The sequence below is a fragment of the Ylistrum balloti genome, unplaced genomic scaffold, assembly GCF_031769215.1.
Source record: "Ylistrum balloti isolate Yb309-2 unplaced genomic scaffold, AGI_CSIRO_Ybal_v1 Utg370126, whole genome shotgun sequence".
Classification (NCBI taxonomy): domain Eukaryota; kingdom Metazoa; phylum Mollusca; class Bivalvia; order Pectinida; family Pectinidae; genus Ylistrum; species Ylistrum balloti.
In genome coordinates this window covers 54657-71129 of record NW_026782140.1, presented here as the reverse complement: position 1 = coordinate 71129, position 16473 = coordinate 54657, and the positions used below count along the sequence as shown (strand labels likewise).

General features: G+C 34.9%; 2 protein-coding genes across 2 annotated transcripts in view; one reads left to right on the top strand and one right to left on the bottom strand.

The window, feature by feature from the left end:
• Positions 1 to 10658, top strand: part of LOC132550470 (neurogenic locus notch homolog protein 3-like) — a 28825-nt gene extending 18167 nt beyond the window's left edge. The window contains exons 26-36 of the mRNA XM_060214539.1: positions 240 to 289; positions 523 to 554; positions 1099 to 1208; positions 1525 to 1683; positions 1898 to 1962; positions 2210 to 2292; positions 2524 to 2640; positions 3576 to 3679; positions 6193 to 6239; positions 7586 to 7617; positions 10365 to 10658. Coding sequence (XP_060070522.1) covers positions 240 to 289; positions 523 to 554; positions 1099 to 1208; positions 1525 to 1683; positions 1898 to 1962; positions 2210 to 2292; positions 2524 to 2640; positions 3576 to 3679; positions 6193 to 6239; positions 7586 to 7617; positions 10365 to 10658 — 1093 coding nt within the window. The remainder of the gene's footprint in view (positions 1 to 239; positions 290 to 522; positions 555 to 1098; positions 1209 to 1524; positions 1684 to 1897; positions 1963 to 2209; positions 2293 to 2523; positions 2641 to 3575; positions 3680 to 6192; positions 6240 to 7585; positions 7618 to 10364) is intronic.
• A 1548-nt stretch (positions 10659 to 12206) lies between these two features.
• On the bottom strand, positions 12207 to 15541 carry LOC132550543 (D-beta-hydroxybutyrate dehydrogenase, mitochondrial-like). Its single transcript, XM_060214636.1, has 6 exons — positions 15322 to 15541; positions 14496 to 14696; positions 13205 to 13357; positions 12909 to 13102; positions 12502 to 12741; positions 12207 to 12317 (listed from the first exon to the last, which is right to left on the bottom strand). Exons 1-6 carry the CDS (start codon positions 15539 to 15541, stop codon positions 12207 to 12209), a joined length of 1119 nt encoding a protein of 372 aa, XP_060070619.1.
• Positions 15542 to 16473: the final 932 nt, after the last annotated feature.

The following is a 16473-nucleotide window of genomic DNA, read 5'->3' as shown; positions in this document are numbered from 1 at the left end:
ATATTACTTGAAGTCAACAGTACTTACCGCCGATATATTTCAAATGTCTGTATTCAGTGTTTAAATCAAGCTGTCAAGCATTTTCAACTCTGTATAATGAAGCTATAAAAGGATAAGTAAGAATCTGCTTATCTTGACATCTTCTTATAAAATGTTTGAAGACGTTTATGCTATATATCGTTTAGCTATACCAATGTATCTGTATCCTTTTGAATCTAATTGTCACTTAATTTGTTTAGAAATGTCGACGAAATCTGCTTCGATGTAAACGCAGTGCAACCGCCAACAGGTATAATAATATTGTATATATACCAAGTCATTACAGTCTAGTGAAATTTTTTTTCGATTGCTGAATTTTTCCAATGTATTCAATGTATTTTCCATGTTAATCTTGAAACGGGTTTCCGGTTATAATTTTATTCAAGATATTCACTTTTTGAAATTTCATTCTATCAACGAAAAGTATATCTGATGTAACAAACATGTTAATAGCATTATGATAATCTATATTTGCCATTGCAGGTATCATTTCACAACCTCTTGACGGAAATAAAGTTAGTATTTTTTTCTGTTGCTTTCTCCCCCAACTCCCCCTTTACTTGTAACATATTCATTTATGTACACCCACAAATCTATGGTTAATGAAAACTGCATTAACAGCAATATATAAGTAGACAAATGTGCTATTAAGTGATATATTCCGATAAACACTACTTTTCTTCCAATTTCTAAACATTATCATGTAACAAATACATCATCTATAAAAATGCGCGTTGTACTGTCTATTAATATCCTTTTTGAAAGACGAAATAGTCATTGTGATATAATTCCAACAAAAGTGTGACGTCTTAAATTTCATACATCAAACATTTTTGTTTACGATTAGAACTGATTTGGCATACCGTTAAACATTAAAAATTACTTCCCTATTTAATATAAATTATTGTAAAGTCATACAGATATCTGTGTTGTAAAATCATTCATTCGTTTGTTACTACACAGCATTCAATAACTTATGTCGCCATTAGTGTAATTATCAGTCTGTAATTCAACGGTATATAAAATGGTAACAAATTTATCTTTTGATTGTTTCTTTAGCCACAGTTCACGTCACCAACACTACCGGAAAATTCTGTTGTTGAATGTGAAGTCGACTCTCTGTGTCATCTTCACCTCACTACGACAACAGGGACGTCAAGCAATACTTGGTATACCCCATATATATTGTATCTGATATTTGAAAACTATGACCAAAGCTCATATTTTACCTCACAATTCATTTTTCATTTCGAGTCTCTCCTTAGACAATGCCACACTTTTATGTACCAATGATGTCTAGCGAATGCGTACATTTGAAAATATTTGGGATATATTTGTTATGTTAAACAAGTAATTATCAAATTTTGACATCTTGTGAACGATATCTTGAAATCGCGCCATATATGTTCAATTTCTTTATGTGATTATCATAGTCTTTTTTAATTATTTCATTGGAAGATTTAACAATATATTTTTTATTTACAGTCCCGATGTTCTACAGACAGGAACAACACTAATGAAGAATCTATTGGCGTTCTCTACACCCTCCACAACAACTTCTACGTGCAATACAGACGTTACCATATTACCAACCAATAGTGAGATGGGAGATAACCATGTATGTCTGAAGCCCACCAAAACGAGGTTGGTTTGAGTAGTACGCATCAAACAGTGTGATTACCATAAAAATATTAAATAGTTAAATACAGTTACTTCAAAACATAAAAAGAGTGTGTAAGACATTAAATCGTTTAATTATGAATATAAAACTAAGTGTTATGAGTGAAGTTGAAAATCAACAAAATGATTGCAGATAGCATTATTAAATATCTTGATTATTTATTAATTGATTTGCCAGTGGTGATCAAGGAAAGCTGAAATGTATCACAGTGCATGTTGTTGGTCCAAATGCTGCTTCGGAAGGTGAGTTATTTAAAGTAACATTAGTGGTGAAACGTTCATGGTAATAGCAAATAAGTCACAGTCAAAAACTCTGTACATATATATGAAGAGATAGAAGAAGAATTTGATACACTTGTAAGCATAAATAGTGAGTCCTGTGCTACTAATTATAATGTTGGAAATGCTTATGGGTTCACTTACTGAGTATTTCAAGAAAACCTTTGAATTCTCTTAACTTGATCAAACAAATCCTAATCTTCATGAACAGGAGGTCCTTGTCAAAGTTTACATTGCCAGAACAACGGCACCTGCACTGCCAAGATCAATGTAATGCCACTCAGCGCTCGCTGTGTATGTACGTCCGATTTTACCGGCACTACGTGCGACAATCCCCTAAACACAGGTATATTATTTCATTTCAAATTTGTAGCACGATGCGATATTATTTACAAAGGATTACAAGTATATGTATTACATGACATTGAAGGTCATGGTCTTGTATTCTTTTTAAGTATAAGGACTTCAGTGACAAAGCGAACACAATTGTTTTAAATAGAAATTACATATATTCTTTTCATCCAGTTGACCCATGTTCTTCAACACCCTTGGTTTGTCAAAACGGGGGCGTTTGTAAAGACGTCAATGGAAAAGCGACCTGTTTATGTCCACCAGGATGGAAGGGTACAACTTGTCAAACAGGTAAATTTTATGATCAGGAATATTAGTTCACCTAATCTACAACACAGCAGAATTTCCTTAATATAGATTCGGTCATCCAATCAAAATATTACATTACTTTTAATTACTATTGTTTGATTTTTTTCAATGACAAAAACAGCGCACAAAAAAGACGATCCGAAGAGAACATGTGTTGCATATTATAAATATATTGATATCATACATTTGTATATTAGAAACTTAAGTGCATAAAAATGTGGAGAAATATATATTTTTTTAATTTCTTTTTAAGATTCGTCGATTCTCGCTCCTGGAGTATCCGGATCACAGGTATATCAAAATACACTTTAAACATTTACATAAACATATCGAACTACTCTGATGTACATTATCACTCAAAGTTCTTTTCGCCTTTTCATGGAGGTTTTAGGGTTCTAGTTTTCAACATGTTGGAGCATAAAATGAAATCATAAAAATGGATACTATGATACAGAATTTATTCTGAAAATCTGTGAAGACTGTCGTGAAATCTTTCTTGTTTACGTAAAACTTTTGGTTTAGAAAAAAATAGCAAATACTTGAAACATTAGGAAACTTTACAGTGAGGAATAAGATTAATTGTGTGTAGATAATGAAGATAGGAGAAATTTACAGCAGTAAGTGATTGGTCAGAACAAAGACTTGACAATAACCTACATAATTTTTTTCCAGTTTTAATTTCATGTAGGAATTCGGCAAAATCTTCAAAATGGCAATCGAGTAACATAAAATATGCGTTTAGTACATAAGGTATAACTAATGATTAAAGACGTTTGCAGCTGCAGATGGAGTAAGTAACATTATATCTCAAATAAAATGCCAGACTTCAATGTATATAACAAAATGTAAAACTCATTTGATTTATCATACAAAATTTTATTATTATATTTTTATCATAATATATTATTTTTTCTTAGCCGGATCCTGCTTTCATAGATACAACTATTCCAGTGACGGTGGCATGCATCGTTGGCCAACCTTGTAACATACCCTTACTGCTGAAAGGTGCTGGTGTTACTGCGTAAGTAGTTCCGATACATCTACTTTCACTAGATAAAATTGTATGTACGTTCTGAATTTTTTTTTATTTCGTTTAAATTACCCTTCTTATTAATCAAGAAATATATAGTTCAGAGCGAATGTTGGTCTGAAACAATTTTAGTAAAAATATCTGTATTGGAATGGGTACTGTTCAGGTGGTAAACGCGTCGGTTAGTTTTCCAGGAAAATGAAAATTGAAATGGATTACAAATCGATGACGTTTATTAACAATTCAAAATATAGTTTGTATGGTTATATACAAGACTCGCTCGCAAATACACATTTGCTCACGTCTAAACCAAGAGATTAAAATTTTCATGTAGTTTCACACAATTACGGTAATGATGATGATGATATCAAGAACCATATGAAGACAACTCAACAGAGTTAAAACGACTGTCGCTTCCTCGCGATCCAGCTCAATCTTGAGCCACCGGTATAATTGCCAGTACAAGCAGTATTCATGCAGTAAACACCAAACTTGGTAAATGTATGACTAGAGCCTGCATGATTATTCCCGCATAGAGGAACGACTGACCTTGACCTTGGCGAAAGGCCTTAGTAATACTGAGTGGGTGCACCTGCCTGGTCCTTACTGACAAGCTGAAGCTGCTAGCCCGCCATTTGAAGCTACAAGTTAATTGATACCAATAGTTAAACACAACACTCGTATTACAATATTTCCTTAACATCTATTATAGCATAAATCCTGAACACTAATCTAATGTACCCTAGATAATTACCGATAATGTACAATCCTGTAACAAACTACTAAAGCATGTTTCAAATATGTAATGATAATGTGCGGCTCTAATTTATTCTCATTTTACATAAAACTGCACGCACACTACGCAAACTGACACCTCATGGCTTCCACAAATTTTCCACTCGCGCGCGTACCCACTACCCACTATGTTCAACACTGTGAAAATGGAAGGGGGCTTCCATACATTTTTAAAGACGTTAAACGAGCGATACAATCTATATAATTGCATATTTAACAAACAAGTATGTATTTTAGTACATATACAACAATAGTATTACATACACACTTTCTGAAAAAGCATAAAAACGACATCAATAAAACATATTTCGCCTAAACAATAAACAATGGTCACGGCTGACTCGAGATCACAGATACCTAGATTGTTTGATCCGATAATAACATGGTACAATATAACAATACCAACTAAAATAGAATAGAGATGGAGTTAACAGTTCACTTATCAGTCTGTCTTCTGTGCTCGATTTACATGCTGTTAAATAGCGATAAATCCATATCGGATACACGAGGCAATGTTTACAATGTTTGAAACCGTAAACAGCTCACCTCGTGTACATCTATCCGTGACGCATTTCCGCCCAACAACAATGCCTCTATATTAAGGCTACTTACCCTGGTAATAATGATAATTACAAAATACATTACGATTTCGGCTACGACTATTCTGCTTAAGTTTACGTTACTCCTGACCAGGCGATTCGTGATATTCAAATAGGCACGTTTCTTGGTTCTCCTCCTGATCTTGTTAGAGTGAAATTTGGGGAGGATTATGATCTTTTTTCGTGCGAGACTGCTGCATTTTTGCAGAGAAAATTTGTTTTCTAACTTTCCAGTGAATATGTGGGCGTACTTATTGATCTATCTTTTGTATCACACTGGTAATATGTTTGGTTGTGTGAATGCATTACACTGTATCTTTCGTCTAGCCTATATTTGTCAACCTTTTTTATAATTATATCTTTCATTTCGTATATTTTATGTATCTCTATAATATGAATTTTGTTTAACTCTTCATGCTTAGAGGAATAATGATATGAATGTATGAACTCAATACACTTCCCACAATATACAAGCTTGTGTGTGACAGGTCGAACATAAAGTTCGGACAAGTAGATAGCGGCATTACCACCAGTCCTGTGTCGGTGGATTCAACACCTACTACCGAGAAGTTGGTCCATGTCCAAGTCATCGCAAACACAGATAGAGAAACACGTGTCTGTTTACAGGTCAACAGGCCGAATTCTGGCATGTAGGTTTTAAATAGTAATTAAATTTAAATTTATTAATCCAAACTAAGCTACTTTCTTTTTGATGTTTTCAACCATATTCCAGAAAATTACATAAGGTGTTATAAATAAGACGTGATCGAAAATCCAGATGAACAAAGATGGACTCACCTAAGAAACGTCTTTATGATATTGCTTCGTAAGTGTAAATGACGCAAATGTCGGGTTCTATTTTCGGCATATTGTATATGCTACAACACATATATTGTCTTTTCATAATCTTGAATAGATTTTGCCATAAGGGCAGGCTCCACGTGTGAATATGAGCACATTGTTTTTTATACTAACAATTCTCATTCAAAGGACTCTGTTAACGGTACACAATATTCTTGTAAACGATTGTTTAAAGTCCATGTTGGTACTATTATCTAAACTTTGTAATGAGTACTATTCTTAGAAGTACATTTTCCCCTTTATATGTAGAAAAACCAGCGAAGCTTGTTTCACGGTAAAGGCCACCAAACCCCAAGGTAAGGGATACGTAAACAGCTGAATGATTAACACTTCATACTCTTTCAGCACACATTACGACCATTATTTACGACATAACTGACAAAATGAGCAAATACATTCTCAGTCCAGATTAAGAAAACCATATTTTGCAACCGCAAGACAGCATTACTTACAGAAATTAATCAAACATAACACTACAAAAACAACAAGGTCATAAACAATTAGAATTCGTTAAAAAAACATATGTTTTAAATATTTCTCAATATATATTTTGGCTATGAGTTAGGGACCTTTGATTTTATTGTGAAATTTTCATTCAAAACTGATTTTTCCGAAATAAACCTCCTCGCGGTATCTCCTTGTCTGTTTAGTTTGTATGCCATCAAGTGATATAACCAGCAACTTAACGATTGTACTTGGGTACCCCGTACTCCAACAAAACACAAATATAATTTACCTTATAAATAGCCGCTTGCACGTGCATTAGTGATAAGTCATATACGTGCTCATATTATATTTAAAAGTTGGCACATCGAAAACAGACAAATGATGAAAGAAAGCAAGCCATTGAAATGATAAGCCATTCTGTTACTGATCGGTTAATGTCATGTCTAAACCAAACTGGCCAAGGATGGATGTCTGTAGACAGGACAAGGCGAGCCCATATCATTGCAAACAGACTCAGAGGACAATGCTCGTTTTAGCCGGCGTACCGTCAAAGACGTTTGTACAATAGGTGGTTTTGCATTTGCTGACCAGTAAAACGTTCTGTGCTGACTGGAAGACACAAACAAGTTATGTCCAGAATGCCAGACAATTTTAGAGTAACGAGTTGATTCAGGAGTGGCAGAGGTTTCTTAAAAATAAACTTCGGCAGCTGATCATTTGTATGAAACAACGGACACAAGAATTGTACCATGCAAACTATGCTGATATTTTTATATGCAATTGGAACTCGTTAATGATTTCAATTTCTTGATCAAATGATATATTTTGGTGCTTTGATGACTTATTTGACTTTGGGAATGTCTTTTGAAGATATTTTTGTTTCTTTGTTAAATGTTATTTTTCCGAAATATAGAGGATAAAATTAAATAAAAGTCCAATCCGAGATATTGGTATCCCCTTACTTGTGGCCAAATGTATATTATTTGTGTATCAGATAAGCAGAATCACTCTTAATGTCCGGTTATTGTTCCAAGCGTTCACATTACAGACAACTTTTCGGCTTCAGAAAGGTATTTTTACTATTATATAGTTCATGTCTCTTTGCCATGTTAATGATGGAAAGTACGGCAGAATGAGTCAGTGAACGTATGGATCATTAAAAGGATGATTTTCATAACGTTTTCATTTTTTCCAGTTGGTACTGGAGCAACTCTTCCTTCGACTAAGGTAAAGCAAAGGGTAATCCATAAAACTACCACGGGTAATCAATAAAACTACCACGGGTAATCAATAAAACTACAACGGGTAATCAATAAAACTACCACGGGTAATCAATGTTATTTCACTAGGAGTAGTAGTATCAAAATACTGGGAAATGAAAACAGAACAAAAAAACAATGACGAGAAATGAAAAAAAATCCCAATAGTTATGTATATTTGTTTTTTGTAGCCCCAGTTTACACAGTCAACCTTACCGGATCACTCGACAGTACAGTGTCAGTCTGGGTCATCTTGTTATATATACCTCGAAACACGGCCTGGTGGTACCACTAACAAGTGGCAAGTTCCTTGCTATCCTTTGCTTTCTGAATCAACCTAGCTGTATTTTGTTTTTTAATTAACAAATTGATATTAACAAAATTATCCAGATCTACAGCAAAAATGATTTTTTCGCACAGTATGTTCTTGCGTCAAAATGCACGTTTTATTTCTGAGTACAAACATTTTTTCAGATTTACTGAAATAGGTCTTTACAAATTTTGATTGTAAAAAAGTATAAGAATACAACGACCTCCTTGCATATCAACCTCACCTATCTGGTTTTTTTTTTTATTTAGTCCCAAAATCATACAGTCTGGTGTAACACATATTCGGAACACTCAGTCATTTCCACTGACTTCTACACCATCCGCAGGTGTCTGTCAATCCGTCATGTCTTTCATACCTGCTGCTGGACCAACGGAAAACAAATTAGTGTGTTTCGCACCTACACATACTGGGTAGGTCTGATTGGAGCTGTGGTTGTGCGGCAAAAATGATAGTTTGATTTCAAAAATGGAGAAATGAAAAAAAAAATCACTGTTAATGTCGCTTCCGACCGTTTATTCAATCGTGAAAAATAGATACTTTGGAAATTAAGAAGTAAAGAACACCATAGAGCATTATGTGACTTCAATAAAAATAATATTTTAATTGATTAAAACTTTTGGTAAAAGCAGGAAAATTTTGAACCATCTGAATAACCTCCACAGTAAAAGAATCACATCTATAACATGTGTGCAAAGATATACTGTACGCTGTTAGTAAAGAATTTCTTAACGTCGTCATCATACATATTCTGTACTGTTTTCCTGTACATTTTCAGCGAGCAAGGACAGCAAAAATGTTTTAATATCCATGTTAAATCAGGTAAGGTAATTTACAGATATCCAAATTACCAATATGTATCATTATAATTCGGTTTGGTTGCAAAGATTCGGAAATATATAACCTGTGCGTTATTTAGATGTACAAACTTTGTGTAAAATTATCAATAAATAAATCCTTTTACCTCATTTACAAACAAATAAGAATATTTATGATTGAATAATATACCGTGTATTTGTTGTTCTGATGATAAGATATGTGGTTGGTGTATGCTAATTTTGTAGTCAAAATGTGTTACCTCCCTTCATACTTTTTATTTTCAATTCAAAATACTATATAAAATGTATGCAGATTTTCCTTGTCCAAGTGAAGTAGCCACATATAGCTAGAGAAATGATGTATCTAAATTCGCCTGTTATTCAATCTTTTGATTGTTTCATCTGAATAAATGGTACTTACCACATAACCACACCATCAGCATTAATGAAAAAAACACCCGATAGCATATTTGTAGAAAAGAATTGTAAAATAAAGACAATTTACGACATGTCAATAAATCGATAGATTGTTGAAAAATTGTTTTCTTTCTTTGATAGAAAACTGTGCTGTGACAGGTAAGATCAACACCAGCCAATTAAAGATAAATACTTGTAATGGCATTGTATAATAATAAGTAGGACTAATATTTCTTCCCCACTTCACAAAAACGCATTCCTATGTTTGGTAGGGTAAAGAAAAAAAAAGTTTTCCCTGGTAAAGAAAACACAGCTAACACATTACTTAAGTTAAAGCTGTGCAAGCTTTTACACTCGGGTCAAGATATTCCTGTTAAAAAAAGAACAAAGTAAAAAATTCTGTAAGTTACTCGAAAATATGTTTGTCGATTAATCTATATATCTTATTATCAGTTTCAGATATGGATACAGCGGTAAGTATCATATATCTCCAGTGAATCTAGAGAGACCTTCTGTCGTCGTCTTGTTGTCTTCTTGATTTTAAAATAGATGACGAGATCTTTTCTAAATGTTTACGTCGTTCCTCGCCCGATTAATTGGTTCGTCAGAAGGATATTGGTTTCAGTGAAGTAGACGATGATATTCATAGTTAACAGGAAATTAAAGAACACTCGTTAGTGTATCGATTGTTGTATAAATTAAGTGTATAGATGGAATTTATTTGTATACAATGTTAGTCTTGTTTTGCTTTCCTTTACACGTGCGAGTCGTTCTGTTTATGTAGAACATGCATGCGCGATTTTATATTCCTGTACACGTGCGAGTCGTTCTGTTTATGTAGCACATGCATGCGCGATTTTATATTCCTGTACACGTGCGAGTCGTTCTGTTTATGTAGCACATGCATGCGCGATTTTATATTCCTGTACACGTGCGAGCCGTTCTGTTTATGTAGCACATGCATGCGCGATTTTATATTCATGGAAATGAAATCGGAGCAACAGGTGTTGGTCAATTGTACAAAATAACATGACGTATTCTTGCTCGCAATATCAATTGAGCCTGTTCGACATTTACTTCTGTGCATTCTGATTAGTAGGAGTTCTGTGGTTAATATCATTACTCTTCTGATTGTTTCTGTTTATCCTGTAGGCAGAGGCGGCGAAAATGGGTAGAGCGACATGTATGTGTACACTGACCAGTGGTAAAGAGGTTGTGGTCATTAACAAGCGGCCGAAAGCCACTACAGTACAGCTCCTCAAAGCGACCGGAATTGGCGCCGGAAGTGTTACTGGGGCAATCACTATAGCAGCAATCATATACATGATCGTTGGCAAAATTAAAGGTGCTAAAACATCTAACCCGAGTCCAAGGGATAGGACCAATAATTCTGATAAAAGGACCCAAGTCAACAAACCACGTCCGCAACCTAGACACCGCCGTTAATAGATGCGACAACATTATGTTTTGTTCCCAATACAACAGACGTGCTTTTGTGGTTAATTCATTTTCTAGTTTTTCTCGACAATAATATAATAATGATCATTTGCTATGAAAATCTATCACAAATAAAACATTGTTTGCCAATCAATCGTTTATCTTACTTCTACTTATTACAATAAAGATGTGTATAAGAGTTAGGCGTTGGTACAATATTTCCATAGGAGTTTCTGGATCACAGTCTTGAACCTCATATTTTGACATTGCATGAAACACTCTGCATGAATTCGACTGTTTCATCCTTAGCTTGTCTTTCCTCACTAACATCAAGCCTGGTACGAAGTTTGCTGTAACCTGCTTGTAACGTTTTAATTCATTCAAAAATTGACACGGTTTAGACTACTAATATATACACATGTACTTCAAGTTTGTCAGATATATGAAAATTGAGAAATTTATTGAATTATGGGCTAGTGCACATTGCATTTTTTTATCACTTACCATGAACTAAACATTTACATGCTGGTTAATGAGAGATAGAGCCAAATCTGTTTCAACATCCAGATTCTCCCTGATGTACATTTCGTGTTCGCGATACTTTCTCTGAGTTTTTGTATCTCATGAATCAAAATTTATATCTTGTTTAGACTTGGAAGTAACAATGTGTTCTTAAAAGAGAATGGCTTCAGAGGTACTGACCAAATAAAAACAGAGTATCAACTTGATGTGGTTAATATACACTATATCCCCGGCTGCAACAAAATTAGAACCACATGGTCAGAAATATTGGTATTACCAAAAAGGTCATCAGGAATGCACATGCCAATATGAAATCCCTACCTCTTACGGTGCAATAGTTATGGCTATTGTTAATTTTTTAAAAAAAAAATGTAGGTCAAAGGTCACGGTCAGGGTCACATAGTGAATATTTTTGGTACCACCGGAAAGGTCTTGTGACAAGTAGCACACGTGCCAAATACGAAAGCCGTCTCTTACAGTGCACTGGTTATGGGCAAAGTTAAAATTGATAGCAGACAAACAAACCGAAAGCACGAAAACAATATGCCCCCGATCTTTCAATCTGAGGGCGTAATATATTTGCTTTTGAACCAATAACAACGTAGCTCAGTTTTGATTGATATTTTTTTCCTTTTTTTTACAGACGACATCATTATCATGGCGGCGATTTATTTGATGTTTATGATAACAAATCGTACTTTACATTTGTGATTGGAAAATATAGTCATTTCGTGATGTTCAAATCGTGGGTTTCAAAAGATTTCTATTGTGTGAGCAAGTGGTTTCAGGAACCAATAGTGCTTAGCAAGAACTGACTGATGTTGAGGACCCTTGCAATTGTAATAGGTCATTAATCAATGGACATATGATTTTGTGAATGAAAAATACTCAAGAATTAAATAAAAGAATAAAAAGAAAACCCCACAAAAACCAATTATTTTGAAAAATAGTAATATGGGTATAAAGACCGGAAAGACTATAAATCCATGAAGTGAAAATAAAAACAATGAGATAAAGGTGTAGACAAAGGATCGTTCAACTTCTCTTCACTTTATCTTCTGCGTGACTTTGATCACATCCAGTCATGCGTACCAACAGGTAGTCAGAAAACCATTCTGGTAGAAAGCTGTAGACGTGAGCTAAAATCTGAAATAAAACAAATGGTTATCTTAACAATGGTGTCAGTAAACAATATTTACAATAGTAATGCATAGTTTAATAACTACAAAGCTTTTGAAATAATACTTTATGAGAGCACCAAGACTGCCATTTTCAAACTGGGCCTATTTCTAATAACGTTTAGGTATAAATGTAGATAATAAAAACATACTGCTAAGTGGTCTACCAAGCCACTACTTCCGCCGACTACATATCTAGGTTGAGGTCGAGTATTGACGAGGGCGTCCTCGATAGCATCAAGTACAGGATCGGGCGATGTGGCCGATCCAGGCAGCGACTTGCTGGCTAGATTTTCATACAAAGCATCAATATGTCCCCGTCCATAAGCCAGCCTTACGTTGTCAGAGGCGACACTCCAAGATTCTTCAAGTTCATTCTTCATCCTTGCCAGCTGGTAAAATCAGTTATATATATATATGATACTCTCACACTTTTACATTTAGAGATGCTTTAACAATACTGTTTTTCAATAAAGACACATACACTCAACCTTATCACCGAATACTTTTTGTATCAATACATATCTATATATACAATTAGACATTGAAGAGTCCATACCGATGCTGGACCACTGCATGAGGTCGCGGCATCAAACGCACCCGGTGCAACCACAGATACGCCTACTCCAAACTTGCGCATCTCGAGTCGTAGGGAATCTGACAATGTTTCCACGCCGTATTTACTGACATGGTACACAGAATCGCTCGGCCAGGCATATCGACCTTTGACACTCGACACATTCACCACACGCCCTACAGTTAAGAATATCTAGTTTGATGAAATGAATATGCACGTGTAATGGCATCGTAAATCGATTGTACATAATTCTGATATCAGTAGAATATCTTGTTTACCTTTACATTTCCTGACGAGAGGAAGACAGGCTTTGGTAACTCTGATCATACCATACAGATTGACGTCCATACATTTCTTGTATTGGTTGATAGTAACCAACTCCACGTCACCATAGATATTAAATCCAGCGTTGTTCACCACTCCCCATAGACCTGTATCAAAGTTTGACAATAGTGTTGACTGTATTAGTGAATATGCAATAAATGTCAGATTCCTATTTGATTCGTATCTTGCTATGAGAACTTGGGCAGTAACAGATATATGGTTGTAAACTACGGTATATTGAAGCGTTTTCGTGAAAAATACGTGCAAATCATAGAAGAAATGTGAGGAAGACGAAATCATAAAAAATGACCCGAGTTTCTGGTTGACAACATATTCGTCGAGATTTGGTGGTAAAATCTTACAACAGACTATTGGCATACCAATAGGACCTAAATTTGTCTGTCTGTTGGCCGACTTGTTTTTGCTTTCATACGAGGCTGAATTTACTGAAGTTATTATCATGGTAGGTCACAAAGATCTTGCAAAGTTGTGTAAGTTCAGATATATTGATGACGCCTTGACTTTGAATAACATTAAATGTGTTTATCATATCCATACTATTCTACATCAGCTGCTTATCTCAATCTTTTCCTGCAACGAAACCAACATGGACAGCTTTCTCCCAAGACATATGATAAGTGCAACTTCCCAGTTTGAATTTTCCGTTTCTGGATAGCATCATCCCGGCCTGCATCCCCAACGATGTTATGGTGTTAACATGACGCTGTTGATTCGATATTCAAGGGCCTGTTCCGATTATCACATTTTCGTGCAAGAAGTCGTCAACAGACGGACAAATCCGTAACACAGAGTTTCCAAAGATGCAGGTTATGGGGAGGTTTTCCGGTCATCATAGTGATCACATTGTAAAATATTTCATCTCTTAGTGCAATATGAAGTTGGACATGTTTGATGCTCGTTAGTTTCCGTGTTATTTCCGTTGATGTATACCTTGTTCTCATTTGAAAACGTGACATCACTTACTTGGATTGACCAAGATTTACATGACGGGCGTCGTCGATGAAACATAAGGCGCTTACTCTTCCAGAATATCTGGTCTTTTTCTCCTGGTACTTTTTCAAGAGTCTAGTCTCTAGTAAATCTTTCTTTTGGTCATATTTTGCCCCAGTTTATTGAATTTGAGTTTGGATTATGATTACTTTGATATGTTTATATAAATTATATATATTTATATATATAAAATACCAACATCTTTCATAGGTCGTGACCTAATGTATACTTAACCTTTATTGCCGCATTTTGACTCGATATATTTTACAGCTTTATCTACGTCATCTTGTGACGTAATGTCGAGCTGTAAAACGTGCAGGCGTTTTGACTTCCGTGATCTTAGACTAGATGCTCCTTCGCTAGATGTAGACAACATTCCAGCAAACACGTCATAACCATGGTCGTCTAAACGTGTGGCTAGATGGTATCCGAAACCTTGGACAAAGTAAGGAAACGTAATCGTACATTAACGATAGAGTTTCTATTGTTGATAGATTAATAAGGGCCTGTGTTTTACCAGAGAAAAGGAAAGGCGTATCTCATGCTGTGTAAAAATTGCGGGAAATAGTAGTTTAAAACTAAAAGCTAATTTCCAACATTTAGAAATTACACTTTTAACACAAATGCAGGATATTCAAGAGGACTGGAAAGTTACGGCAATCAAACATGGACATATACACAAAACACTGATCCATTTTACTTTCATTTTTACTTTAGACTTTCAACTAATCTTTACACTGTGTAAGCGTGTCACTTACATGTTATAAAAGAGACGGTTTTGCAGTCACATTACCCGTTTCGGTTCTGCTAATGTCTAGTATTGTACATACTAAATATAGATACCACAAGTAAACGTTTATATTTACATTTCTTATACATTTGCTGTTTTAAACATAACATGCCATTTTTTATTTAAACTAAAATCACTTATTAAAACGCCGTCTCCATTGCAAAAATAATGACGACAAAAGCGAGTGATTGATGTCATTTATAGTTCTTTAAAATTCCCTATTTTGATATTTAAGTGTTCTTATATTTATGATTTGACCTTTGAACTCACCTGTATCACATCCAGTAATTAGCACTGCCTTCCCTTTTGTCTCCAATAAGATGCATTTCCGCTTACGTATAACGACTAAGCAGACGTACATGAATAGAAGCATTGTAATACAAATACATATCGAGTATGATATCGAAAACAGCAGTAGACACAGGGTGATGAGAAATATGCCCTCGAACAATTTTAAGTCGACTCGGTCAAGGGCGTCCCATATCCTCATGTCGGCTGCAGTTTCAATCCCTGTTATAAGCCAAAAACGACTGTCTCTACAGTCATTACTGAGCTGATGTACTGAGCTATCTTGCACGTGACACACCTACGACGTGGTAAGGCATTAACTAGGGTAGTAGATTATACATCGTGTTGATCTCCCGACAGATGTCTGTTTCTGGTGAGGTAACATTGTATGTACCTGCACGTCACCTGTTTACGATAAGGTGAGCCGAAATGGGCAACGGAGTAAAAGTAATTACGAGTAAGGTATCAAAATGGTTCTCTTGAATATATTCCAACCAGGCAGAACATGTGTATGGGTTCTGTCTCTGGTTTTTCTAAGGTTGAGAGTGAAGAATTGAAGTTGTTAGTAAATATTGTTGTTTGGCATATTAGAGAATATATACAATTATTTATATCATTATATCGAATTATTAATCAATCAAAAATCAATTTTTATCACAAAACGAATTGATGACATCACTAAATGTCCAGAATTATTGATATGAATAATGCGAATGAATGATATCAATAATTAGGGGTATTCAATCAACGTGTAAACTCAGCGTTGCATGAACGTTGAATTTATATCAGATTTTGAAAGACGTGATAGCCTTTCAAAATTCAACGTCATTAAATCAATAATAATTCAACGTACAGCTTTTATTCTGAAAAAAATGTAGGTTGGTTTTCAGCCATCCTACAGAACCAGGAGTCGACAGTGTTTCAACGATAATTGTACGTACGTCAGTCATGCTACAAAAAGAGATGATCGCGTTGTTTCAACAGTAAGTTTCCGTTAATCAACCATTCTACAGAACTAGGAGTCCACGTTGTTTCAACGACATGTGTCCGTTAATCAACCATTCTACAGAACGAGGAAAAGGCGTTTTTACGATACCTGGATTCTCTAGGTATATTTCTATATCTACCTGTCTC